Genomic DNA, 26,158 nt, shown 5'->3' with positions numbered 1-26,158 from the left:
GCTTAATATTTTAAATACTATTCTTTTCTAGACTGTTTAGGGATAATAACTGAGGGATTGATATATATAATATACATAGCCTGTGATACTGGAAAAAGTGTGCCCTGATAAATACCGATTTCAAGTGAAGAAATCAATCATTTTTGATATGCTATAATCTCCTCCATTAATTTAAGTAACGATCCTTCTGGTAATGAGACGAAATTCGTTGTTACTACGCTTCTTAGGTCTAGAAACCTTGTCAAATTGCTGCGGTAATCATAAAATCAAACGATGTTATTTGTGTCTCGTGGAAATTTCATTATATTCTTATTCATGTAATTTGATCTTAATTCTAGAAGAGAAGGAACTAAATCCTGTAGGGGGAGATTAATCTCTATTTTAATGACATTCTTTAGCGTATTGGGTTGGTTACTTGACAAGATATGTATACTTCCCGTCTAACAGTTCGTGACACTACTCTTTATCTTCTAATTCGTAATTATTATGAACCATAAACATGATAACAAGTCTCCAATTCTACGAATGCGATTAGAATAGAGATAGAGATGAATATCCTCCACAGATGAAAGTTCCTTACTTTCTAGAATTACATATATTGTGATTATGATGTCCGTATGCCCAATTTGTGATCCAAGAATTTAGAATGATAGGCATGCTAGTAAGGTTCCCTCCAAATGCCATGAGCTTGTGCTCCCAGAAAAAGAATAAGAACAAAAATAGCAACGAAAACAAAACTTGGAAAGAGAGACGTTTGGAAGGCAAAGAAAGAAGAAGCGTTCTTCGTTACCCAAAACCCAAATCAACCCCACTCCTTATCCATCGCCGTCCTCCTCCCCAAACCCAATTGGAAGCACTTGAACAAGTCATCACAAACCTTGAAGACTCTATCGAGAAGGGAATCAGAATCGACCCTGAAATATATGCCTCTTTATTAGAAATCTGCTATCGTTTGCAAGCCATTCGTCCCGGTATCAGACTCCACCGCCTTATCCCAACATCCCTGTTGCGTAGAAATTTTGGCATCTCTTCCAAGCTTCTTAGGTTGTATGCGGCGTGTGGGTATGTGGACGATGCACACGAGCTGTTTGATCAAATGTATAATAGGGACACGTCTGCATTTCCCTGGAATTCGCTCATCTCAGGGTATGCCCAAAGGGGCCTCTACGACGAAGCCATTGCGCTCTACTTCCAAATGGTGGAAGAGGGTGTCGAACCTGACTTGTTCACCTTCCCGAGGGTTCTCAAAGTTTGCGCTGGAATTGGGTCTGTTCGAGTGGGGGAAGAAGTGCATCGCCATCTGGTTCGTGCTGGATTTGCCACTGATGGGTTTGTGCTTAATGCACTTGTTGACATGTATTCGAAGTGCGGTGACATTGTAAAGGCCCGAAAGATCTTCGACAAGATGCCTCATAGAGACCTCATTTCGTGGAATTCCATGCTCACTGCTTATGTTCATCATGGCCTTGAGGGTGGCGCAGTGAACATTTTCCGCCAAATGATTTTGGAAGGGTGTGAACCTGATTCTGTTAGCATATCCACCATTCTTACAGGTGTGTCTTCGCTATGTCTAGGCGTCCAAATTCATGGATGGGTGATTCGGCGAGGACTTGATTGGAACCTGTCCATTGCTAATTCCTTGATGGTGATGTACTCAAGTCATGGTAGGTTAGAAAAGGCATGTTGGATATTCAATCTAATGCCAGAGAGGGATGTTGTTTCGTGGAATTCTATAATATCTGCACATTGCAAACGCCGAGAAGCCCTTGCCTTTTTGGAGCAAATGGAGGAAGCTGGTGCTGAGCCTGATAAAATAACGTTTGTTTCAACATTATCAGCCTGTGCCCACTTAGTCTTGGTGAAGGAGGGAGAGAGAGTGTTTGCTCTAATGTGTGAAAAATATAAAATAAAACCAATTATGGAACATTATGGTTGTATGGTCAACCTTTATGGAAGAGCAGGACTAATTAAAAAGGCTTATAGCATCATAGTGGATGGAATTGGCTCTGAGGCTGCTGGTCCAACTCTTTGGGGAGCTTTATTGTATGCTTGCTTTTTGCATGGAGACGCAACTATTGGGGAGATTGCTGCAAACAGGCTCTTTGATTTGGAGCCAGACAACGAGCATAACTTTGTACTTCTTATGGGGATTTATGAAAATGCAGGCAGATTAGAGGACATGGAGAGAGTTAGAATGATGATGGTTGACAGAGGATTGGATTATTAGGCACCTGTACATTCTAGTCATATCTTTTTCTCTGGTCACCGGAAATGTTTGATGCTTGATTCATTCAGTTTCCACTTTGTCTCACAAAATGTGATTACAGTAGACATTCTTTGATGTATACAGCATCAGCTTATAATATGCTTGATCAAATTTCAACTTGGCTTTGTCTTCCTCCCCAGCGTCATATACCAGAAAATGTATTACTTTTCACCTGTGCAACTTCACACCACAATAATTACTGGGTTGAGTACCTTGGCGGCTAGAACAAGAGATTAAAAAAAGAGTTCTACCATTCGTAGAAGTTGATTTTGTCATGCCTTTCTCGATTGTATTGTCTGGACTTAATGATTTCCAACACCACAAATAGGAAATTCTTTGACATTTTATGTTTTGAAGCAAGGAATTGAGTAAGACATCCTTAAACGTAACATCGTACAAAAGTCTGTTCATCAACCAACACTCCATCCAATAAATTGATCCTTGCAGCAACTTGCACATGCTGCAGCCAAGGACAAGTAAAATAATGATATTGGTTGACTACGGCATTACGTGCATACATACTACTGAAATTGATATTTAATCAGCCTCTGCACCATCCTTCTTGGGGTGAAAACGGAGACCCTAAATTTATGGGCAAGTAGTTTTGCAGTCAATTGATATTGTCAAAGTAAAAAAAAAAAAAAAAAAAACTGAAGTCTGAATCGGTACCTGTGGCCTCAGTTTGAGATATTCCATGCTACCCTCAACTCTTCCGTACGCCAAATAAGTAATCCTGCCACCATTTAAGCAACTTTTTTATTTTATTTTTTCTGTGTACAACTACAACGCCATCATTCACAAATAATCTCTTTCTTTTCTTATGCTTTGATTTGAAGCCAAGTACCTGTTACCCCTTTTTTAACAGTGAGGCTTAAGAAAGCATACAAACAGCGCAGCACAGAATGGTTTGGAGTATTGTGGGGACTTCGCAAACAAACATTTTGTCAACGCGGCGTATGCACTTTTAGCTCCCTTTAGAGCCAAATAAACATATATTTTGGTGTGAGAAAATTATTTTTTGATTATTAAATTGTAATAATTTTCTCTTATAACAAGAGGTATATTTTTTGAATGTTTTTTTATTTTTTTAATTTTTATATTTCAAAATCACTTAAAAAATATCACCTCATATTATAAGAGAAAATTGTTAAAATTTAATATTCTAGATTCTAATTTTTTTTTCTTATGCGTGAGGCCGAAGATATTGTTGCAAGACATTCAACTCCCTGGAATAGTGCGCAATAACTTTTAATTGGTTCTTTCCACACAAATCATCCAATGAGTAGCAATTCCACTAAGCCCATAAGCAATTCCTTAAACCGTGAAACATGGGATGCCACATGCCACGTGCTCGCTCCGTAACACTCTCTAAATGCACGTGATTCCGTATCCATCAAGAAAATCAAGATCGCGTCGCGTCTACTGTAACATCAAACATATAAAAAAATAAAAGAAAGGGTCGGCACTGCGCACATGATTAAGAAACTCCCACTCTAAGCTACTACGAGGGTGCATGGAAGACAGCGATATATAACTGCCGGGCACCCGAAACAAGAAAAGAGAAAAAAACAGCACCAAAATGACAATGATGCGAAAGACATTGTTGATGACACTGTTATTAGTTTCCTCAGCTTTCTCAACAGCCACATCAACGAGGAGACATTCCAACAGCAACATAGATTGGTGGTGCAGCCAAACCCCGTACCCAGAGCCATGCAAATACTACATGCAACAGAGCCATTACCATCACAGACTCAAACTCAAACACAAATCCGAATTCCGTGAAATTCTCATTCACTTGGCGCTGGAGAGAGCAGTGATCATGAGAAAGAAAGCACGTGACTTGGGGCACAACGGGATCACCAGGAAGGAAAAATCAGTGTTCCGTGATTGTCTGAAGCTCTACGATAACACCGTGTTCCATCTCAACCGTACCCTCCAAGGCCTTCACGAGAAGAGAAGCTGTTCACCGTTTGATGCGCAAACGTGGCTCAGCACAGCTCGCACAAACATCGAAACGTGTCAGCACGGGGCACTGGAACTTGGGGTTCAAGATTTCGTGGCTCCCACCGAGAGATGCAATGTAACCGAGATTATAAGCAATGGGTTGTTCGTGAACTGGGCTTTCCTGAAGTACGAAGCGGTTCATTATACGGAAGATGCAGAGGCTGAATTTCCAAGCTGGTTTTCCGTGCACGAGAGGAAGCTGTTGCAGTCTTCTTCCATAAGGGCTCATCTGGTGGTGGCCAAAGATGGTTCGGGGCATTTCAAGAGTGTGCAAGCTGCTATCAATGCCGCTGCAAGGAGAAGGACAAAGAGCAGATTCATTATTCACGTCAAGAGAGGGGTTTACAGAGAGAATATTGAGATTGACAAGACCAATGACAACATTATGCTGTTCGGTGATGGCATGAGAAACACCATTATTACAAGTGGAAGAAGCGTTAATGCCGGCTACACCACCTATAGCTCCGCAACAGCAGGTCACTGTTCTTCACCTCAACTACTGTTTCATCTTTTTCTCTCCTTTTATTCACTGTTTCCTTCTCCTTTTTTCTTCTCCTGTGATCGATTTCATTGTTTCTTGAATTCTGTTTGAGTCTAAGTTTGAAATTAAGTCTCCCATCGGAGTTAAACAGCATATAGAATACCCATGAACCCATTCTAGGTTTAGGGTTGGAAGTAGTTTCAATCTATAATCAGATATTATTTTTGTGAAGTATGAATTCTTTGTGCTTTGTTAATGAATAATAAGAACATGTTGAATACTGGAACTTGTATGTGAAGGTAAAATGATGACTTGAAATAAACATTTTGTCCAGAGAGAGTGAGTGATGCGTGTACCTTTAGCCAAGTATTGCGCATAATGACATGAAGAAATGCTTGCGATTTAAGCAAAATGTATATAGATTGATTGAGCTTTTATTAACAGTGTACCACTTTTTGCAATTAACGAAACTGAAATTGTTATAAAATTTCAGGAGTTGATGGTCTTCACTTCATTGCAAGAGACATTACCTTCAGAAACACGGCGGGTCCGCTGAAGGGTCAAGCGGTGGCGCTCCGATCAGCCTCTGATCTGTCTGTGTTCTATCGGTGTTCCATAGAAGGGTATCAAGACACGCTCATGGTCCACGCCCAGCGACAATTCTACAGAGGATGTTACATCTACGGCACAGTTGACTTCATATTCGGAAATGCCGCTGTTGTTTTTCAGAACTGTGTCATTCTTGTAAGAAGGCCCTTAAATGGACAGGCAAACATGATCACAGCCCAAGGCCGAGACGACCCGTTTCAGAACACTGGGTTTTCGATCCATAACTCTCAGATCAGGGCTGCCCCAGATCTCAGGCCCGTTATTGGCAGGTTCAACACCTTCTTGGGCCGCCCATGGCAACGTTACTCCAGAGTTGTGGTGATGAAATCATTCTTGGACAGCATGGTGAACCCAATGGGCTGGTCTCCATGGGATGATTCTAATTTCGCTTTGAATACTCTGTATTATGGAGAGTACATGAACTTTGGGCCCGGTTCATCCACCAGAAACAGGGTACGATGGCCCGGTTTTCACAGCATAACTAGCCCAACTGAGGCATCGCGGTTCACAGTTGCTAACCTTCTCGCTGGGCGCACATGGTTGCCTGCCACTGGTGTGCCATTCACTTCTGGCCTTTGATCTTCTTCATCATACTCCATTGGTTGGAATTAAGTTATGTTGTAGTTTGTGTCTACAAACAACACAATATTCTTTTGTACATTCCAAAGACAAAAAACAATAAATTATAAATAAATAATACACGCATGATCGTGTAAAAGTCTCTTACATTGTCATTCAGACACAATTTCGCTCTCTTTTTTTCTTTTAGACAAATCATTCCAAATTTTTTTTTACTTTTTTGTTGTTTTGGTATAGTCACCGATGAAATTAGTATTTTAATTTTTTTAATAAATTTTAAAATTAGTGGTCATCAAAATACATATATTTTGATGACAAAGTGGTAAAAAAAAACAAACTCAAAAGACTAATTTAGTTAGAAAGTTTATATCTAGTTTAAACATGTAAAATAAACTTGTAATTGAGAAATAAATTTACAATTTGGTTTAAACATTGATAACTTAAAGATCCGATTCTATACGTAATTTTATATCTGTTTGTCGTTCTAAACATTTACTCTTCATACAAATTTTGGGTAAAATGGACTAAAGGATAGGTATTTTTATATTAAGTTTCATATACCTTATATCTCTAAATAATTAAGATTAATGCATTTATGGTGCGAATATTGAAATCATGTTGAAGATACTAGTTGAAACACATGTGTTACCCACACGCGTGTCTACTATTTCTTTAGTAAAAATTTATTAAACTATAAAATATTTTTTGTAAAAAATAATTATAAAATTAAATATTGTTTATAAATTTTTATTATTAACGTATGAGATAATATTTATAATATAAGAATAGAGATAGTAATAAGGCGGGACGTGAATAAATTTCACTGTCTCATATCCATCTTCAGAAAATAAATGTTCGTTCTTATCATATATATATATATATATATATATATATATATATATATATATATATATTAAATTACTTAATAAATTATAAGTATTTTAGAAATTTAAACGAGAATGTGAATAAGGGTGGAGATAGGTATGTATATATTCATTGTTGTCTCTATACCCAATTGAAAAGATTGGGTATTACCCATGCCTATATTCATACCCAGTCAATAAGGGAATTCGATGTTAAAAAGTAGATAAATTTATTTTTCATCTTATTTAAAAGTAAGTAAAATATGTAAGAAACTGAGAGAAAAACAAAAAAATAAAAGGGAATATTTTTTTGAAAAAAAATCCATTGTGTAAAAAGAAATAAAAAGTAACGACACTTCAAAATCACTAAACCTAATGCGGTGTTAGACTCATGTCGATTTAGTCTTTATTTGATACCTTTTTAATTTTTAGTCTTATGTTGGTATAAGGCTAAAGAGGTTGGGTGACGTTAATGTTAGTGTAATATTATAAGATTCAATGTTGATTGGGAAGTTGGCGACCATAAGTTTGACACGGTTCCTCAAACGATTTTTGTTTTTTTTTTTACTTTATTTTCTATATATTTTAAAAAATATATATTTATATATTATTACTTTATTTATTTTAATTTAGTTTGAAAAGCTTTTTTAAAATTTAAAAACTGCGTTTTCCCTCTCTATTATAATTTCTTATACTTCTTTATTTAGTTTCTCTCTCTCTTGTGCCTCCATCTCTTTATCTTATCTTATTTCTATCTCATTTTTTACCATCAATTCCTTATTATTTTCAAAATAAAATTACACTACGACAAAATTGAAGACTTAAAGGAACATTTTGGATCGAACAATTTCTTCTTTTGAGTATGTTCATTTTATACCTTCTTTTTTCGAAGCAATATATTTTCTTTTGTATGTGGCTTTTCTACGCTCTAGACATATCTCTATCTGTTAGAGATCATAAAATCATGCTCTAATTGTTGATCAAACTCTTCTTTGTTTAGATAGAGCTATTTTAGGCTTTGAATTTGTGTAAGTGAATAGAAAGATTGAGTCTACTCTAAAGTAAGAGAAGCTAATCATGTAAAAGTTATTAGTTTTCTTAAGATGTTGAGTCTTGCTTTTAAGATTTAATTTGGGGTACTCATAATTTTATCTTTTTGTAAATAGGTGAGAGGTGACAAATTTATATTAGAAAAATGATGGTAAAGAGTAAAAGAATTGATTCTTGTTTTAAGAAGACTTGTGATGAATATGAAAAAAATGCATCTACATCATCTAAAATTAAGAAACTTTATGAGAATCCAAAAATTGAAGAAAACGAAAAATAACTTTTTAAAGTTCCTAAAGTTCTTGTTTCTACAGCTACAACTGAAAGATCTTTTTCTACAATGAAAATAACCAAGAACAGGTTGAAAAATAAGATGGAGACTGATTTTTTAGCAAGCACTATATTGAAAGGGATATTGCAACCGGCTTCAATTCTAAAGATTTCAAGTCATTCAAAGAACGTAGAAGAGCACTCTCACTAAAGGTAACTTTTGTTTTTTTTTAAATATATTAATGTTAATGATAAACTTTATGTTACTCTTTTATATATATATATATATATATGTATATATATTATCATCTTTTATATATATTATTATCATATTGTTTGAATTCTATTGTCATAAGTGCTTGTTTTGAATAGAGAAAATGATGTAAAAAATATTTTTTTTAATTAAAAAAAATAATTTATATATAACAAATATAATTTGACCTCCCTACAATTTTTGTTCAAGTTCCGCCACAGGAAGTTAGGCACAATACCAATTGGAAGGATAATTTTAATATTAATTAAGTGAATAAATTTTCAAAAAAGTTTTTAATGTTAATTAAGTGAATAAATCCTCAAAAAAGTTTTTAATGTTAATTAAATGAATAAATTCTCAAAAAAGTTTTTAATGTTAATTAAATGAATAAATCCTCATAAATGTTTTTATTGTTAATTAATTGAATAAATCCTCATAAATGTTTTTAATGTTAATTAAGTAAATAAATCCTCATAAATGCTTTTAATGTTAATTAAGTGAATAAATACTTAGAATAGTGATGATGAAATGATGAAAATGTAGAGTCTGTTTTCTCGGTTGAATTTTTTGTGCTGTTATCTGTTGAGCATTAAAAACATTGCTTCAATTCTAAAGATTTCAAGTCATTCAACGAGCGTAGTAGAGAAGTACTCTCACTAAAGGTAACTTTTTTTTTTAATATATTATTGTTAATGATAAACTTTATGTTACTCTTTTATATATATTATTATCATCTTTTATATCTATTATTATCATATTGTTTAAATTCTATTGTCATAAGTGCTTGTTTTGAATAGAGAGAATGATGTAAGAAAATGATTTTTTTTTAATTAAAAAAAATTTATATATAACAAATATAATTTGACCTTCTTACAATTTTTGTTCAAATTCCACGGGAAGTTAGGAACAATACCAATTGGAAGGATAATTTTAATATTAATTAAGTCAATAAATTTTCAAAAAAGTTTTTAATGTTAATTAAGTGAATAAATCCTCAAAAAAGTTTTTAATGTTAATTAAATGAATAAATCCTCAAAAAAATTTTAAATGTTAATTAAATGAATAAATCCTCATAAATGTTTTTAATGTTAATTAAGTAAATAAATCCTCATAAATGTTTTTAATGTTAATTAAGTGAATAAATCCTTAGAATAGTTATGATGAATGATGAAAATGTAGAATCTATTTTCTTTGTTGAATTTTGTGTGCCCTTATTTCCTGAATATTAAAAAACATTGTTTTAATACTTTAAAGATAATTTTAATATATTTTTAAATTTTTAAATTAATGATCATCTATATATTTTAAAAACACTGCAGAGAAACAACAGAGAACAACTAGTAAAGAATTCAAATTCTGTAATAATAATGGAAAAACATTTAAAGTGTAATAATGGAATGAATGGGGTTACGTAGTTTAACAATAATTGAGGACTTAATGCGGGGTTATTTGTTTTTTTAATATTTCTTTTTGGGCTTGTATATACAATTATTTATAGTGTTATAGAGGTGAATGGTGCACTTACAGAGCAGAATAGAGCAGCTGCAATTGGAAAAAGAGCGTAGTCATGTTGAAAGTGTCATGTATAGTAAGAATGATAATGGTGGCGATGATGATGATGACAGTTACAAGAGCAGATTCAATAAACTATGGAGAAGCATTACGAAAGAGCATTTTATTCTTCGAAGGTCAGAGATCTGGCAAGTTGCCACCTTCCCAACGCATGAAATGGCGTAAAGATTCGGCACTTTTTGATGGCTCGGATATTCACGTAACCATTTCACTTTTTCTTTTTAAAAATATATCTACTTTATATTTTTATATTCGTTGTTTAAGTAATCAATAACTAAATATATATTAGAGACTATTTATAAAAAATATACATAAATTGAAAATAAATTTATGCTACTAAATAACTCAAATAAAAATATTGATTACTTTCCTTTTAGATTCATGAATGTTCCAAATTTTCGTATGAATGGAAAAGAAATATATTATATTTTTTAATGTGCTAAAATTTAAAGAATGCATTGTGTATGTCAAAGTACGAATATGAATACGATGAAAATATTGAATTATCAATCTATCATTCAATACCCGAAAGTCTTTACTTAATTTTGTGGATTTGTTAAATTTTCCCAATTTATCAAATATTGAAAGCTTTATCATAATTTTTTTTTTTAAAAAAGTCAGTCCACAAGCTCATGAACCAAAACTTATGTGTGACGGACCAAACTTATCAGTCTATATTTTTAACGCCTAACTCATATTTTGCGGGCCAAGTGTGGAGTGGGGTCTAAATGGGTTGAACCAACCCACATTGCCACCTTTACATTCTTTTATTTTGTATAATGAATTATATCTAAACGAAAGTATTCATGAATATTATGGTAGTTAAACATGGTTTTGGTAATTGAGAAATGCATATGTTTTATTCTATAAATTGGATGGGCATCAGATAGACATGGTGGGTGGATATTATGATGCTGGTGACAATGTGAAATTTCATTTTCCAATGGCATTCACAACGACTGTGCTAGCCTGGAGTGTGGTAGAATTTGGAGATTTGATGGGTTCGGAGCGGGAGCATGCGTTGGATGCAATCAAGTGGGGAACTGATTATTTCATGAAGGCCACAAAAATTCCTGATTTGGTTGTGGCACAAGTGGGCAATCCATATGGCGACCATGACTGTTGGGAGAGACCAGAAGACATGGACACTCCTCGAACCTCGTACTATATCACTAAAGAGAAACCAGGTTCAGAACTCGCTGCTGAGATTGCGGCTGCACTTGCAGCATCTTCAATCGCATTTAGGACAACCGATGCTTCCTATTCCAACATTCTTCTCAAGAGAGCTATCAGGGTATTATTATTATTTCAATTTTACACTTACTAACATACTCACCTACTGTAATTAGTTAACACTAATGTCTTTTTCTTAGGTGTTTGATTTTGCAAACAAATATCGTGGTTCTTATAACAATAGCGTCGGCGAAGCAGTATGCCCCTTCTATTGTGATTTTAACGGCTACATGGTATGTGTTAGTTTTTCACTCTCATGTCGTATTCATAATTATTTCAACAAAAAAAAAACAAATTCAATTATCATGAAAAAATCAGGATGAATTGGTTTGGGGAGCAGCATGGTTGTATAAAGCCACGAAAAGAGCTCGTTATTGGGATTTTGTAAAATCAAACATGCAAGCGGCAAACGTTAGTCCTTTCGAATTTGGATGGGATGGCAAAGCGGCTGGCATAAATGTGCTTGTTTCCGAGGCTAGTTGTCTTTCATATTTTTTTGGCCTAGTAAATTCATGAAACTTTTGATTCAGTTGATTATGATTTTTTTTTAAAAAAATCTTTGGAATATGGGCAGTGGGTGATGAATGATTCGAGCAGTGCAAACCTTTTCATTCCTAATGCAGATGCACTCATGTGTGGTTTGGTGGGTTCACCTACCAAATCATTCTACTACACTAAAGGTATGAATGGGATAACATTAAAAATGGTTGAGAGAGTAAAAAGGTTTATGATGTTGTGTTATAATATTGTTATATTTGAATAGGTGGTCTTCTATTCAGAGAGGGAGCATGTAATCTACAAAACGTAACGGCTCTGTCATTTCTCTTAATTGTTTATGCGCGCTTCATGGAAGGTGTGAAGAAAACACTAAGTTGTGGGAAAGAAGTTGTGGATTCAAAATGGTTGATAAATATCGCAAAAAGTCAAGCTGATTACATATTGGGAAAGAATCCATTAGGAATGTCATACATGGTGGGTTATGGAAGCAAATATCCTCAGAGAATTCACCATCGTGGTTCGGTGTTGCCCTCTTTGGATGCACACCCACAACACTTTGGGTGTAGAGATGGAGTTGCATACTTCAAAACAGAAAAACCCAATCCTAACGTCCTAATAGGAGCCCTTGTTGGAGGTCCAGCCTACGATGATTCCTTTCAGGATTCCCGTTACAATCCAGGCCAATCAGAACCAACCACCTACCTCAACGCTCCTTTTGTTGGTGTTTTGGCTTACTTAAATAAACCAAATATCATTTAGTTTTTGCAAAACATTACGTCAACAACTATCTATAATAAGCAACAACTGTTTGACAAGTGTACCCAATCGTTGCAAGTAGTAAAATGAAGTCTAAGTATTGTTTTTCCAAAGAATTTACATTTGTTTGTCTAATTATGATTACTTACTAATCCCAATAGTAATAAAATCATTTATTGATTCAATTCATGAGAAAACATATAAAGCTACTAAATATTAAAGTTATAAAGTGATTCGGAAAAGACTTCACCATGATTGAATTTCATGAGCCGAATTTATGCAAAAATCTACACAAGATATCTCCATCTTTCTCGATCATTCACATCATAAGCATACTAGTCTTAATTCCTTAAATAAGAATGGCCAAAAGATTAAGTCTATGCGTAACCAGACCTCTTATTTGTTCTATCTATCTCTGATTTCCAACACATTTTTCAATGATTAGATACCACCAAATAGCATAAATATTCCATCATGCAGATGAATAGTAAAGATAGAACACACGAATAACGAAAAATATTATATTGTATAGGAAAAACTACAAACAATATGAGTACATTATATCGAACCCCAATCAAATGAGACTTTAGATACTCTTATGCATCTAGAACACAAAAGTTGAATGGAACTAATTTTTAAAATGAAGGAATTTGAAGTCTTTTCACCCTAGAAGCACCTTTGCTTGTGTCTTGAGTCTTTGTCCCGTTCCAACACTAAGAACTACTTTTTTTATTAACTCTCGACATTTTAACCACTTCAGAAACTATCTTCTCATTAAGCAAGCAAATACTCTTGTTGGGTGAGAGTTGATTTTTTTTAGAATTCTCACTAAGTAGGTGTTTGGCATACTCATTGGACGAATGAATGATTGAGTGGTTGAGAGAGAAGGTCATGGTAAACAACTCTCTATTCTTCTCCAATCTTCCATTTTTTTATTTAATAATCTCAAAATAAAAAAAAATTATATCTATCTTAAGAGAAAACATAAAAATCCTACATTTTTCCATAAAAGTAATACAAAATACATGAATGAAAACAAATAATAGGTTAATTAGAAGAGTTACATTATCTTTAATCATGTAATAAAATTTTAATTTAATGATTTTAAATGCATTGAATTTATATCAAAACTCTTTAAATTCAAATATGTATTTCAATATATTTAATTAAATTGTGTGATCCAAATTAAAAAAAAAAATTATTAAATACACGTAAAATTATTAAAAACCAACATTTAACTTTGGAATGTACACTCAACAAAAATTAACAAATGTATGAAATTTCCTCTTAAAATTCAGTATACATACAGTAAATATTCGCTTAAGTCCATACCGTACTCATCTAAATTTGCTTCTCGCCTAAATTCATATTTGGAAAGGGAAAATTCTCAGATAAATAACTTTATGACTTCCTTTTCAGAAAAAATCACATAAAATTCATGTGGTTGATTGACTATTGTCTAAGATGCGACAAAGGGTAAAGAACACACCCTTAACTTAATTTAAATGATCTGATGATAAATAAGGAGATTTTTTTTAACTCACTCATATGAATAACATCAAATAACAAATTGTTCCGATAACATATCTCTTATATCTTATATCTCTCATATTTTTATAATTTTTACAAATTTTTGACACTCATAATATTTAATATTGTAACCCCTTAATATTTAAATTGTAGCGTAACTCATCAAACTTTATAAATCCATATACCAATAAAATCTATATCAAACTACCAAAATTAAAACACAAACTTAAACAAATATTTACTATACTTACCTAGCAAATTTCTCTCGACGCAAATGTCCGGTATAACTAGAATAATGATTTAAATATTACAAATATTAATTTAATCGAAACTTTATTTGATTTTTTATAATATTTTATTATGATTTATATGACGTGTTATAATTGGATTGTATTGCAATCCAATCAGCTCATAAACTTGCAGAAAGCGAGGTATGCAATTGGATTGAGATAATATGCAAAATAAAATATATTTTTATATTGAAAACATCAACAACTAAATATATTATTAGTTAAAATACAATTATTTGTATTACAGTATAAGTTATGAAGTAGATTTAAAAATATTATGATACAAAAACTTAGAAAAACAAATTAATTTTTTTACAATAAAAACATCTAATGATTTTTACAATAAATTGTTAGCAGTATTTGTTAATGGAGAATTAGAAAATTGATGAAGTCTGAGAAATGCAAATTGGCAGATGGAGGGAGACAGAGGGGGCCGAGAGAAGAGTAAAATTCAAATTCTCTTTCCCATTTTCATGATTGAATTGCAGCAACCTCTCTAAACTACTTGCTTCAGATTCATTTCATATACTTTTATGGATTCAAATTTCAGAGGAATGAACCAAACTCAAATTGTTTCTTCTAATCTCCTTTCCCTTTCAAACATTACTTTCTCTTCTTAATTAAATTTCATTATACGAGGAAAGAAAAACCTAAGTTCTTGGAGCTCCATGTCGGTAAATGTAATGAGGATGGATCCTGGTAATTAATTTCACCAAAATAATGGAACCTTCTCGATTTCAATTGCAATTGTCTGCATCATCGATGTATGGACTGTATTATTAAAAATGTGACGTTCCAACGTCTTCTGAAAAAGAAAGTATGGTCATCTACCCCACATCAATTCACAAACTACAAAAATTATTTCTTCTTTTCTTCCAAAATATCTTCTGCACTCTTCCAATCATTCATTACTCATAGCCTCTCATAGTAGCAGTTATAATTTTTATAATTTAAATATGTAAAAAACTGATGAATTACCAATTAAAATATAGTTAGTTAAATTAAATAATGTTAATTCATTTTGTTAACAGGTAAATTAATTAATCTAACTTATATTTAAACTTTTAATTTAATTTTGATATCGATGTTTAGAAAGTTAATGCAATTTATTTTTTTAGTTAAAATTTTTGAAACGGATAATTTTTTTTTTATTAAAATAATATAGTTTGTCCATGATCTACTTTAAAAAAATTTAAGAAAATGGTCGATTTATATATTTTTTTTCTTCAAAAATTGAAATCAACCTGAGACTAAAAAGAAATCGGAAGATGAACTTATATTTTTAAAAGAAAACACTGAATTTAACCTAATATATATAACAGGAAGATAGAGACTATTTGGTTAGAACCAATCCATGGCTGAGGAAGAAGCAGCCACCATGATGCAGAATGTTTAGCCGCCGCCGCCACTTGTTTTGTGAGTCAACTGTACCGTACGACGTCCGACAATGTTTTTAGATCCTCGGAGAGTACTTATATATGTTTTACTACTTCTGAACTAAACGCCAGTGGGAAGGAGACAGGTACACAAATAAATAATTTGGTCTATGTTGTTAAGGACTTGATTTAATGCTGAATTTCAAAATTCCAAGTTTTTACTTCTACGTACCATGCACTAAGTGTATCCAACCTCAACTTCAACTCAAAATGAAATGTTTCACTCAGTTTAGGTTCATATTTAAAGTGACCCCACTCACATGCCACTCATTTTTAAGACTTTAAATTGACCCCACTGCTCCAAATTATTGCAGCTAGCGTGAGTAAATAAATCACGTCCCTTTTATGGTGCCTATTCTTTATAATATCCCAAATTTCTAGTTTGGTCCACGTTTTAAAAATTTTTCCTTTCTGAAAAATATCTTAGAATGAATATACATTTGAATTCTATATATAGAGGTTACTCTCGCTCCCATTTTTCTCACCCAACCAAAGTAATCATAATCCAGATACGAAAACAATGGAGGCCATATCTTCAAAACACCTTATCACGTTCCTTTTCGTGATTCTCTCTTCTAGTTTCACCGCACACAGTGCAGGTCAAAGACCGTACCAAGAAGCGAGCACAGTGTTCATCAGAACATCGTGTAGTTCAACGACATATCCAAGACTGTGCTACAGCTCCCTGGTGAAGCATGCAGACTTGATCCAAACAAATCGCGTGGTGTTGGCCGGCACGGCCTTGAACGTGACTCTTGCGTCGGCGAAATCGACATCGGCAATGATGACGGCGCTGGGGAAGAGACAGGGGCTGAAGCCGAGAGAGGTGGCGGCGATGAAGGACTGCGTGGAGGAGCTGGGTGACTCGGTGGATGAACTCAGAAGGTCCATAGACGAGATGAGTCATCTGAGAGCGTCGAACTTTGAGATGACGATGAGCGACGTGCAGACGTGGGTGAGTGCTGCTCTGACCGATGAGAGCACGTGCACCGATGGCTTCCAAGAGACTGCCACCACCGCCGGTGGCACAAATATCAAGAGCACCGTGAGTGGGCAAGTTGTGCAGGTGGCGCAATTGACCAGCAATGCATTGGCTTTGATAAATCAGCTAGCCAATTCTCATGGCTAACTCACACCACCAACCCAAATATGTGTTGCAGTTTATGTCCCCGATGTTCAACTGTTAATGTCCCTGTCGAGTTCACCCATTTCAGTTCTTTCAGTTAGGCTCTTATGTTGTTTTTTTATTTTTATTTTTTTTTGTTGTTGTTTGGATCACTTGTATAATTGTTATAAAGTGAAGTTTCTGTTGCTATTCAAAGATCTTCAAGTTACTGCCTCAAACATATTATTTGTACGAACACAGTATGAATGGACCTGATTCTGTATTTTACTGGTTCAATTTTAAACTAAAGTAGAAAATTCAACCATTATGGGAAATCACGGATATATTATATTAAAATTAGAAAAAATATTGATATATTAATTTATGCATATATATGAAAAAAAAATTGGGGGCGAAGAAGCCCCCACGTGTCTTGAAGATCCCCCACTCGTACAGTGCGATTGCATTTTCGTAAATTCTATATTCTTAGTACAGGTAATCTCTACACATAATGAAAAATACTAACAAAAAATCCAGTAAAACACACGTACAAATGAAATATATAAATTTTCGTTGAAAACTAATTAAGTATATATATAACTCCTCCTCATTGTTGTTCAATAAGAAAACCAATATAGTTCGGTGAGAGATTTATTGAAGTGGTGTGAAACTGTAAACAACATAATAAAGTAGAGTTATTTTGAAAGATATATCACTAAACGAGGTTTTTTCGTTGAGTCGGGGAGAGAAATTGTTTACATATATTTGATAATTTCTACCATTAGAGGACTTTCATACGTTTATTTTAAAATTCGAATTATGTCTCATGAGAAATACGTGGTGCGCCCTACATAGTTAAATTGATAACCAATAATGAAAAATTTCTTACAATTATTTCAGAATTTGTAATTAAGGATTCATGTGTTTTGTAGTACATAAGAACATAATGGAAATACATAACCCTAATTTAATTTAATTTAATTTATTATGGCTGACAGAGGATGATGAATATGTAATATAATTCATATTTAATCTTGTTCCATTTTTGAGTGTTGAGGAAGTCTTATAACTAACTACTTTGTAGGCATAATATAAGATAGTAAAGTTGAAGATGATTATGGGACAGGAGTTATTGATGAAGTAGGTCTTCTGATGCATTAATTTGAGGCTAGCATTGGTCGTGTCAATTCAAATTGTGGTAGATTAATCTGAGCCAAGCTTTGGCACTGTCAAGTCCATTGTCGTAGATTCATTTTGAGCCTATGATACTCGTGTCAAACTATTCGCATAGTACTAGATTCGTTTCAGCCTAACGTTGGCCGCGTGTCAATTCACGTTGTACTAGGCTAGTTTCAGCCACTAATTTTCCAAATGATATCTTCCACAATCTCTCCTTGCCATCAATAATTATTGTTTATTTTGTTGGGTGTTCGGTGTTCATGTATTCTCTCTAACAAACTTTTATTAATCTCATTCATATTTTATTTTTAAGTCTAGTCTTATGTTCAGCAATCCACCTATTTTAGTCTTATTTTTAAGAAAGCAAAATAATTCATTTTAACTGAAAAACGTAAAGTAGATATTTTTAAATTTAAGTCCTTTTATTAAGATTATTTTTATTTTTAAATTAGTGATTTAATATGCTTATGTATACTGACTAGTAATATTGTTTTTAATTTATAAATATAATTTCTATTTTATAAAGCGAATATCAACTCATGAGATTACATGTCGATACAATCTAAATTGAATTAGGTCACATCCTGAATCTATTGGACCAAAAACGAACTGAAGCCACAATTTTTTATTTGTGAAAATTTCGTGGTGACATATCAAATCAAGTATATTAACGATGATTAAAAATCCTATTAATAACGGTTTATGATATGTTGTTGGAACACATGATTTCTAATAAGGTCTTGATTTGTTGTCATATTACCATGATTATTATTATTACAATTTTAAAATTAAATATAAATAATTTTTATAATTATATTTTAAGTATTTTTAATTAAAAAATATCTAAGTTTAAAAAATGGTCGAGTAAACATTTTATATATTTAGACTAAAATATTCTAGGATTTTCTAAATAGATACAAATGATTTTTCTTTCTAATTTGGTGTTAAAGTATGTTAAGTTTCTCCTTTCTAATTATTCTTTCTTTACCTTTGTTTTGTATTATTCTTCTTGTGGTTTCCAAGGGCACATAATGAACATTCTCCAATAGGACTTCAACCACATAAGAGGAAAGAGACATGATGTAACATGATGACCATTCAAAGACTTTGCCAAGAATTAGTTGGGACATGATTGTGTTTTTCTTAGTTATTGTCAACCATGTGTTTGTGTTTACTCTAACTATTAGAGATGTAATAGGCTCATTTGCAACAATTGTACGGTTTAAGAGCCTTAATGTCTCCAATAAAAAATAAAAAACTATTACCTTAGCTTCTTTAAAATCCTTTGGACGTGAAACAATTATTGTATGACCTCTTAGTTAGTGTTCTAAAGTAGTAGGTTCACATGAATATGCTATAAATCACAATGTTTACCTATTACGAAAACATATATACTTAGATGCTAAAGTAATCCAAAAATAGTAATAAATATATCAAACTAAAAAATATTTTTTTTGACAACAACTTTTATAAAAGAAATAATTTTAACAAAAGTTAATTTTTTTTTTATTTTTATAAAAAAATAGAAGTAAAAAGTATCGTATTAAATGCGTGTAAAATAAAAATTAGTGTCAAAATATTTGTATTTAAATTAAAATTATTGTGACTAGTACAAACATCTAACTTACTAAAACAAGAAATCTCAACCTAACTAAAATATAGGTTAAATTATACTTTTAGTCCCCATTTTCGTAGCAAAATTTGAATTTGGTCCCTCAATTATTTTTTATCTCAATCTGGTCCCTATTTTGGAAAATTTGACCCAATCAAGTCCTTTCCGTTAGTGGTGGAGTAACGGTGTTAAATGGGGTGCCACGTGTCAGCTTCTGGATTTTTTGAATTTTTTTTTTTATTTTTATTTTTGATTTTTTTTTTGAATTTTTTTAAATTTTTTTAAAAAATTAAAAATTTTGCCACGTGTCAAGCAGACATCGTGCCACGTGTCACTATTTTGGAGTTGTCATTTTCTCATCCTCAATTTGGTCCCTGTATTTTATTTTTTGTCTCAATTTAGTCCCAATTTTTGTAAAAATTGTGCAATTTTGTCCCTCTCCAAATTGAAACAAAAATTATGATTGAAGTTGAATAAATAAACATTGTAGAAAATATATTTACTTTAACTCGAAAATTCTCTGCATAATTATACTAATTTTTTTTATTTATCATTTAAATAAATATGTTCAAAGTTAATTTTTTAATATGCTATCAAAACTATAATTTAAAGTATTTAGCAAATTAATATTTATTAGATCTATTATTTCATTTACTTGTGAAGTGTTATAGAATTATTCATTAATGTTAAATTTTATGTTGAAAAGATATATATTTTGATAGTGATAAGATGGATCTAAAATATATACGTAAATCCAATAAATCCAAATCTCACATTACAAACTAATTTTCTAAAATTAAATTAGGTTTAAAGTTAAATTATTATCGTGTAAATAAAAAAAATCTCACGTTTTCTGGTTTAGGAAAGTGACTTCACGCGCGAGGTAGTCATTGTTTGAACTTTAAATTTTGTAGGGAAGCGGTAACCCCACTGGTTTTGAATTATTGGAGCATGAACAGAAATATCACATCCTTCTTGGATCACTCTTCATAAAAACCGAACTTCTTTACAAAATCATTCCTCTCCTTCAATATCTTCCAATCGAAAAGCGTCATAGTAAAATTACGCAAGGTAGAATTTCGAGTCCTATATATAGACCTTACATTCCTTCCCATTTTTCTTCACCCAACCAAACGAAAACAATGGAAGCCATTTCTTCTAAGCACCTTCTCACAAATCTCTTGGTGATTTTTTCTTGTAGTTTGGTCACACTCTGTGCCAACACAGGCACTGAAAGACCACATCAACAAGCTAGCACAGTGTTCATCAGAACATCTTGCAGTTCCACCACTTATCCAAGACTCTGCTATAGCTCCTTAGTGAGGCATGCAGAGTTGATCCAAACAAACCGTGTGGTTTTGACCGGCACGGCCCTTAACGTGAGTCTTGCATCGGCCAAATCCACCGCGGCGGTGATATCGACGATGGCCAAGAGGCAGGGGCTGAAGCCCAGAGAGGCTGCAGCCATGAAAGACTGCGTGGAGGTGCTGAATGACTCGGTGGATGAACTCAGAAGGTCCATTGATGGGATGAGTCATCTCAGAAGCTCCAATTTTGAGATGACCATGAGCGACGTACAGACATGGGTCAGTGCTGCTTTGACTGATGAGAACACTTGCACAGATGGATTCCAAGAGATCGCCGCCGCCGCCACCACCACCGCCACCGTTGGTGGTGGTGGCTCAAACACGAAGACCCGTGTCAGAGGACTGGTTGTGCAGGTTGCCCAATTGACCAGCAATGCCTTGGCTTTGATTAACCAACTCGCCAATCACGGTTAACTACCTTATCATCTTCAAACTCCTCCATTACATGTTTTACGACAAATTCCATTTTAGAAACCGATTAAATTTAAGGTACAAGAAGCAAATAACAGGTTGTGGTGTTGAATTTCGGTGCAATATTCAAATATGTACAAAGCAATTAGTTGAGAGATTTATGTCAGTTACAAAGTGTAAGTGCCACGTGCCAACCACTGGCTGGACTAATTCTGGTGCTGGGAATTGGGTTCTTGTAATTGTCTATTTTTTTTTTCTTTTTCTTGGTGAACTATTTGTATAATTATTATAGAGTGAAGTTCGTATGAGAATATAGAGATTTTCAATTATACGTGTTCATTGAAACTTGCAAATATTAATAGATATTGTGACAATACAACTTAGAATCCACAAAATAAAACCTCTATATATCTCATTATTGCGATCTAATTTAGGAAACAAATGCATGTGAGAGAAGATTGATATTGCAAATGCCACGATACGAATTTTTCGGTATTTGTCATTATCGTGCACAGTTTATATTTATATATCAGTTCGAAAACTTATGGTCGTGAATTAATATCGTGGAATGAAAAAGAAAATCGAAATATTAAAATAGATGACTGATTGCGGTTAACATTTAGATTTGGATTTGGATTTCTGGACTTTGTTTGGCTTTATCAACGTTTCTTTTCATGTGTTTTGTTTCCGAAAGGAAAGTTAAGGTTTAGTTATTTTTATCAATTTAATTTAGTTTTTATATTATTAAACTTCGGTTGAATATTTTAATTTTCAAAAACTCATCAATATATGACTTTTCTATATTAACAAACACTATTCATATATTTATTATTTAGAAAATAAAAATATAATTTTAAAAAATTAATTTTTAGAATATATAGTGCCAATTCTAAACAACTGCTAGGGAGACAAAATGGGCCAATCTCTCCTGTTTTGACCCAGTTCATTAGTGGCCCATATATTTATTATTTATAGAATAAAAATATAATTTTAAAAAATTAATTTTTAGAATGTATAGTGTCAATTCTAAACAACTACTAAAGGATAAAATGGGCTAATCTCTCCAGTTTTGGCCCATCAAACAAAAACAGACCAATAATGATAACTCATTTCGTACAAGATGGACTAACAGGACGAATCGAGCTGATTCATTTTTAAATTTTAATTTTTTTTTTCAAAATTTTAATTTATTTTTTAGTTTTGAATTTTTTTATATATACATAGATTAATTAATGTTTATAATTAGATAAATTAAAATAATCATTACATTTACAAGTCAAGTTACTCTATAATAATTAATAATTAAAATTTAATGGGTAAGTGTTAATGATTTAAATTAGAATTCTATTATATATTTACACTTAAAAAAATATAATATAAAAAATTAATATTTTTAATTATTTTTATCTTAATTTAGAAAAAAATAGACCAACAAATTAGAATAGACTAAGATCATATTTTGATATGTTAAATTGATATGATAAATAAATCAAACAAAAACGGATTAATAGATTGAGATTTTCGACTCAACCCATCTATTTTTACACGCACCCAACACACCTTACTACTAACCCATAACTTGTACTATATCGAATATTATTTTTGTTTAAAAATTAAAAATCTACCAATAAGAGCAATATCTTATTTTGATACAACATGGTCAGATTTTGACCCGACACACATAAGGAGAAACATCAACACTTAATTTGGAAGGAGTTCGTCTCAATGCAAGAGATAATCATTCGTTTTCATTATTGTACGGTATTTTTAAATTTAATACTTATTTATTTTTCATAATTTCATAATTCAAAAGGGTAACGGCTGCTTCAGGTAACTTAAAAAACCTGAATTAAGTATGAGTCCTTTAGGAACCACATTCATACGGCCACTTTTCTTGCATCTGAATTTTGGAGGCTAATTTTTAAATTGCATAAAAAGGTTGACTTTCTGAATTTAAATCAAAGATACATTAATATCAAATTCGTGTATCTATCTATGACAAAATAAAAAAATGTCGGTAACAAAACGATGAGCAGAAAGAAAACACTTAATTTATTATTCATGTTTCAAAAGTGAATCATAGAATCATGTGCTGACCCTTTTTTCTGCTTGATCTCTGTTACCGAGTGTGCAATTAAGCAGCATGTGGACAGAGTGGACTTATCAAATACATACTCAACACTTTTATTTTCCTTTAAGCTTTCACATGAACAGCTTCAAACACGATCACATATTTTTCCTTATAAAAGCCCTATTCGACACTCGTACCAATGCAATAGAAAGAGACAAAAATGGCTGTGTTTAGAACACTGGTATCACTAATGTTCCTCTCAACCTTTCTCCAAATAGCAGCAGCATCAGCAAGCACCAGCGACTCACTGAAAGCCTACAAAAAGTTCATAAAAGATGAATGCAATTCAACCACTTACCCAGTAGTTTGTTACAAGTCTCTCTCACCGTACGCATCAAAAATCAAAAGAAACCGCGTAACACTGACGAAGCTGTCGATTCATGTGGCTCTAAAAGCGGCCAAGAGTGCGAAAAGCACGTTGACGAGGTTGTCGAAGGGGAAGCTGTCACACGGAGAAAGCTCGGTGGTGGGTGACTGCAGAGAGAACATCGAGGATACGTTGGATCTGCTTCAACAATCTGCGGAAGGGTTGGCACATTTGAACGGTGCCTCCACTGCGGATGAGAGGTTTCAATGGGACAGCATAAAGACCTGGGTGAGTGCTTCCATAACAGATGAATCTACTTGCATCGATGAGTTTGATGAAATAAAAGTTCGTGCTTCACTGCAGAACAAGATCAAAACCACCGTTTATAACGTTTCTTGGTTGATTAGCAATTCCTTGGCACTCGTCAACAGGCTTTACTAGTAAACTATACTCCTTCATTGCGTCTTTCTTCTATATGTATATCACAACTGCAACCACAATATTTTCCTTCTTGGAATACCTGTGCTTGCGTTGTTTCAGTGTTTCATGAGCCACTAAGGTTATTGTAAAATTGTGGCTTTCAGAATGTGATTTCTTATGTTATACATTACATGCATGTATGATGTATATATACATTATAGTAGCTCCTTCCTTTAAAAATAAATAAATAAAATTAAGGGTTAAATATGTTTTTGGTCCTTCTTTATAGTAAAATTTAGAATCAATACCTTTTCAAAAATACGTGAATTTAATCCTTTTAACTAAATTTAAATTTTGTTAAGTTTATCTGACGTTTCAAGCACATCTCACAATAATATTTGGATTATGTATATCAATTATCTTCTCCTGATGTAACTATTTGGTCAAAATCACGTAGACCATATAATTCTTAAGGATAATGCTAAGGAGTGTCTTAAGGGCACCCGTTAAGGAATAATAAATGTGCTTTGGTATCATCATTTTTACATTGAAAGCTGAAATAATTAAATACAGTAATTAAAATAGTATAAATGTACATAATAAATTTTATAAAGACAAAAGTACCCTTTTAAATTTTTAGACAATAACTTACTGTTGTAACACTTTTAGATGTTTAACACTATTTTTTTTGTTTTTCTATTAATTTATGATTTCTGATGTTTTTTATTTTATTTTTAGATGTTTAACACTATTTTTTTTTATTTTTCTGTTAATTTAAACTTTCTTATATTTAATTATATTTAATTTTTAACAACATTAAAATATAGTTATTTTATTATTTAATTAGTTTTTAACTTTTATTTGTGAACATTAAATAAAATATTAAATACACATGTACAAGTTTTGTGAGCATTTGTGTCCTTTAAAGAAAATAAAGTTACATTAATAGTTATTAGGTCAGATTTTATTTAATATTATATCTATTTATATACTTTTATATGATCCAATATATATTAATTATTCTTAACCGATGAGCACTGGTCAGCAAGACCCGATTCTTAATTATTAAATTACGTGATTAACTTTGAAGATATCAATATTATTTAGTTAAACATTTACATACTTTATTACTCAAATCATCGTTCACACAACCACAGTTTCCAAAGTCAGCATATTTTTTGAATCTCTTCTTATGTTTATTTTGTGGATTCTTAACTTGAAATGAGTAAAATCAAAATGAAAGGTAAAATAAAAAATGCATGTCTGAACGTGGTTTCAGCGTTGACCTTTAACAAATCGCAATATTATGTATTTTTTTAGAGTAATAGTATTTATGTTATTTATGCACGTCTCGAGCCCCACATTAACGAACAAAATATCGCTATTTTTAGATTTGGTTGATGAACAAATTTGGTTCCATCTTAATTGTTCTTAATTCTGTTTATTGTAGTTTTTGGATAACAAACGTAAAGATCGTAGTTATTAAAATTAATTTGACTTATTTAGAAAGAATTAACACAATGTCCTATTACATTTTTTTTTTAAAATCATTTTTGTCTAAAAAGAGAAAACTTTCAAAATGGACCATGTTGGATTTGACTTAATAAAAAAAAAATCAATTTATTGCCATATTGAATGGTTTGGTTATCCAACACATTCAATTTAAAATCACATGAGAAGTTTATATAAGTTTAGTTCCACACATTTTTTCCCCATCCTCTTAAATTCTCATCTATTAATTTAAAATCAGATCCTAACTTTCGGTGAGTCAAGGATCAATCTTACATAATTAGATTTAATTTAAGAGTAAATACCTTATTGTGATGAAAATCTTTCAATTTGTTTTTATTTTGATATTTGAGTTTAATATAATCTGGTTAATTGATTTTTTTTTCAAATTATTTAATTCTTGACTCAATTTTATTATGATTTCGTA

At 32.3% G+C, this 26,158-nt stretch overlaps 4 protein-coding genes and 2 pseudogenes across 5 annotated transcripts; all 6 read left to right on the top strand.

The window, feature by feature from the left end:
• Window positions 1-354: 354 nt before the first annotated feature.
• OTP70 (Tetratricopeptide repeat (TPR)-like superfamily protein) lies at window positions 355-2,613 on the top strand. The gene has a single exon (XM_028053878.2). The coding sequence runs from the start codon at window positions 647-649 to the stop codon at window positions 2,225-2,227; it is 1,581 nt and encodes a 526-aa protein (XP_027909679.1). The 5' UTR covers window positions 355-646; the 3' UTR covers window positions 2,228-2,613.
• Window positions 2,614-3,674: 1,061 nt separating this feature from the next.
• Window positions 3,675-6,097, top strand: LOC114168958 (putative pectinesterase/pectinesterase inhibitor 33). Its single transcript, XM_028053959.2, has 2 exons — window positions 3,675-4,749; window positions 5,248-6,097. The coding sequence occupies exons 1-2, from the start codon at window positions 3,846-3,848 to the stop codon at window positions 5,940-5,942; spliced, it is 1,599 nt and encodes a 532-aa protein (XP_027909760.1). The 5' UTR covers window positions 3,675-3,845; the 3' UTR covers window positions 5,943-6,097.
• Window positions 6,098-8,922: 2,825 nt separating this feature from the next.
• LOC114169937 (endoglucanase 8-like) lies at window positions 8,923-12,550 on the top strand. The gene is made up of 7 exons (XM_028055340.2): window positions 8,923-9,037; window positions 9,903-10,146; window positions 10,834-11,241; window positions 11,321-11,413; window positions 11,499-11,654; window positions 11,755-11,860; window positions 11,944-12,550. Exons 2-7 carry the CDS (start codon window positions 9,943-9,945, stop codon window positions 12,435-12,437), a joined length of 1,461 nt encoding a protein of 486 aa, XP_027911141.1. The 5' UTR covers window positions 8,923-9,037; window positions 9,903-9,942; the 3' UTR covers window positions 12,438-12,550.
• A 3,611-nt stretch (window positions 12,551-16,161) lies between these two features.
• LOC114168640 (21 kDa protein pseudogene) lies at window positions 16,162-17,005 on the top strand (annotated as a pseudogene). Its single transcript, XR_014986245.1, has one exon. The product of XR_014986245.1 is annotated as a 21 kDa protein pseudogene (transcript).
• A 3,694-nt stretch (window positions 17,006-20,699) lies between these two features.
• LOC114169038 (21 kDa protein pseudogene) lies at window positions 20,700-21,693 on the top strand (annotated as a pseudogene).
• Window positions 21,694-23,628: 1,935 nt separating this feature from the next.
• On the top strand, window positions 23,629-24,407 carry LOC114170551 (21 kDa protein-like). Its single transcript, XM_028056056.2, has one exon. It carries the CDS (start codon window positions 23,656-23,658, stop codon window positions 24,241-24,243), a length of 588 nt encoding a protein of 195 aa, XP_027911857.1. The 5' UTR covers window positions 23,629-23,655; the 3' UTR covers window positions 24,244-24,407.
• Window positions 24,408-26,158: the final 1,751 nt, after the last annotated feature.

This window comes from Vigna unguiculata, chromosome 11 (assembly GCF_037176805.1).
Source record: "Vigna unguiculata cultivar grain cowpea cultivar isolate G323 ecotype 2 chromosome 11, ASM3717680v1, whole genome shotgun sequence".
Classification (NCBI taxonomy): Eukaryota; Viridiplantae; Streptophyta; class Magnoliopsida; order Fabales; family Fabaceae; genus Vigna; species Vigna unguiculata.
Note: the sequence above shows the minus strand (reverse complement) of the source record. Positions and strands in the feature narration are given on the sequence as shown.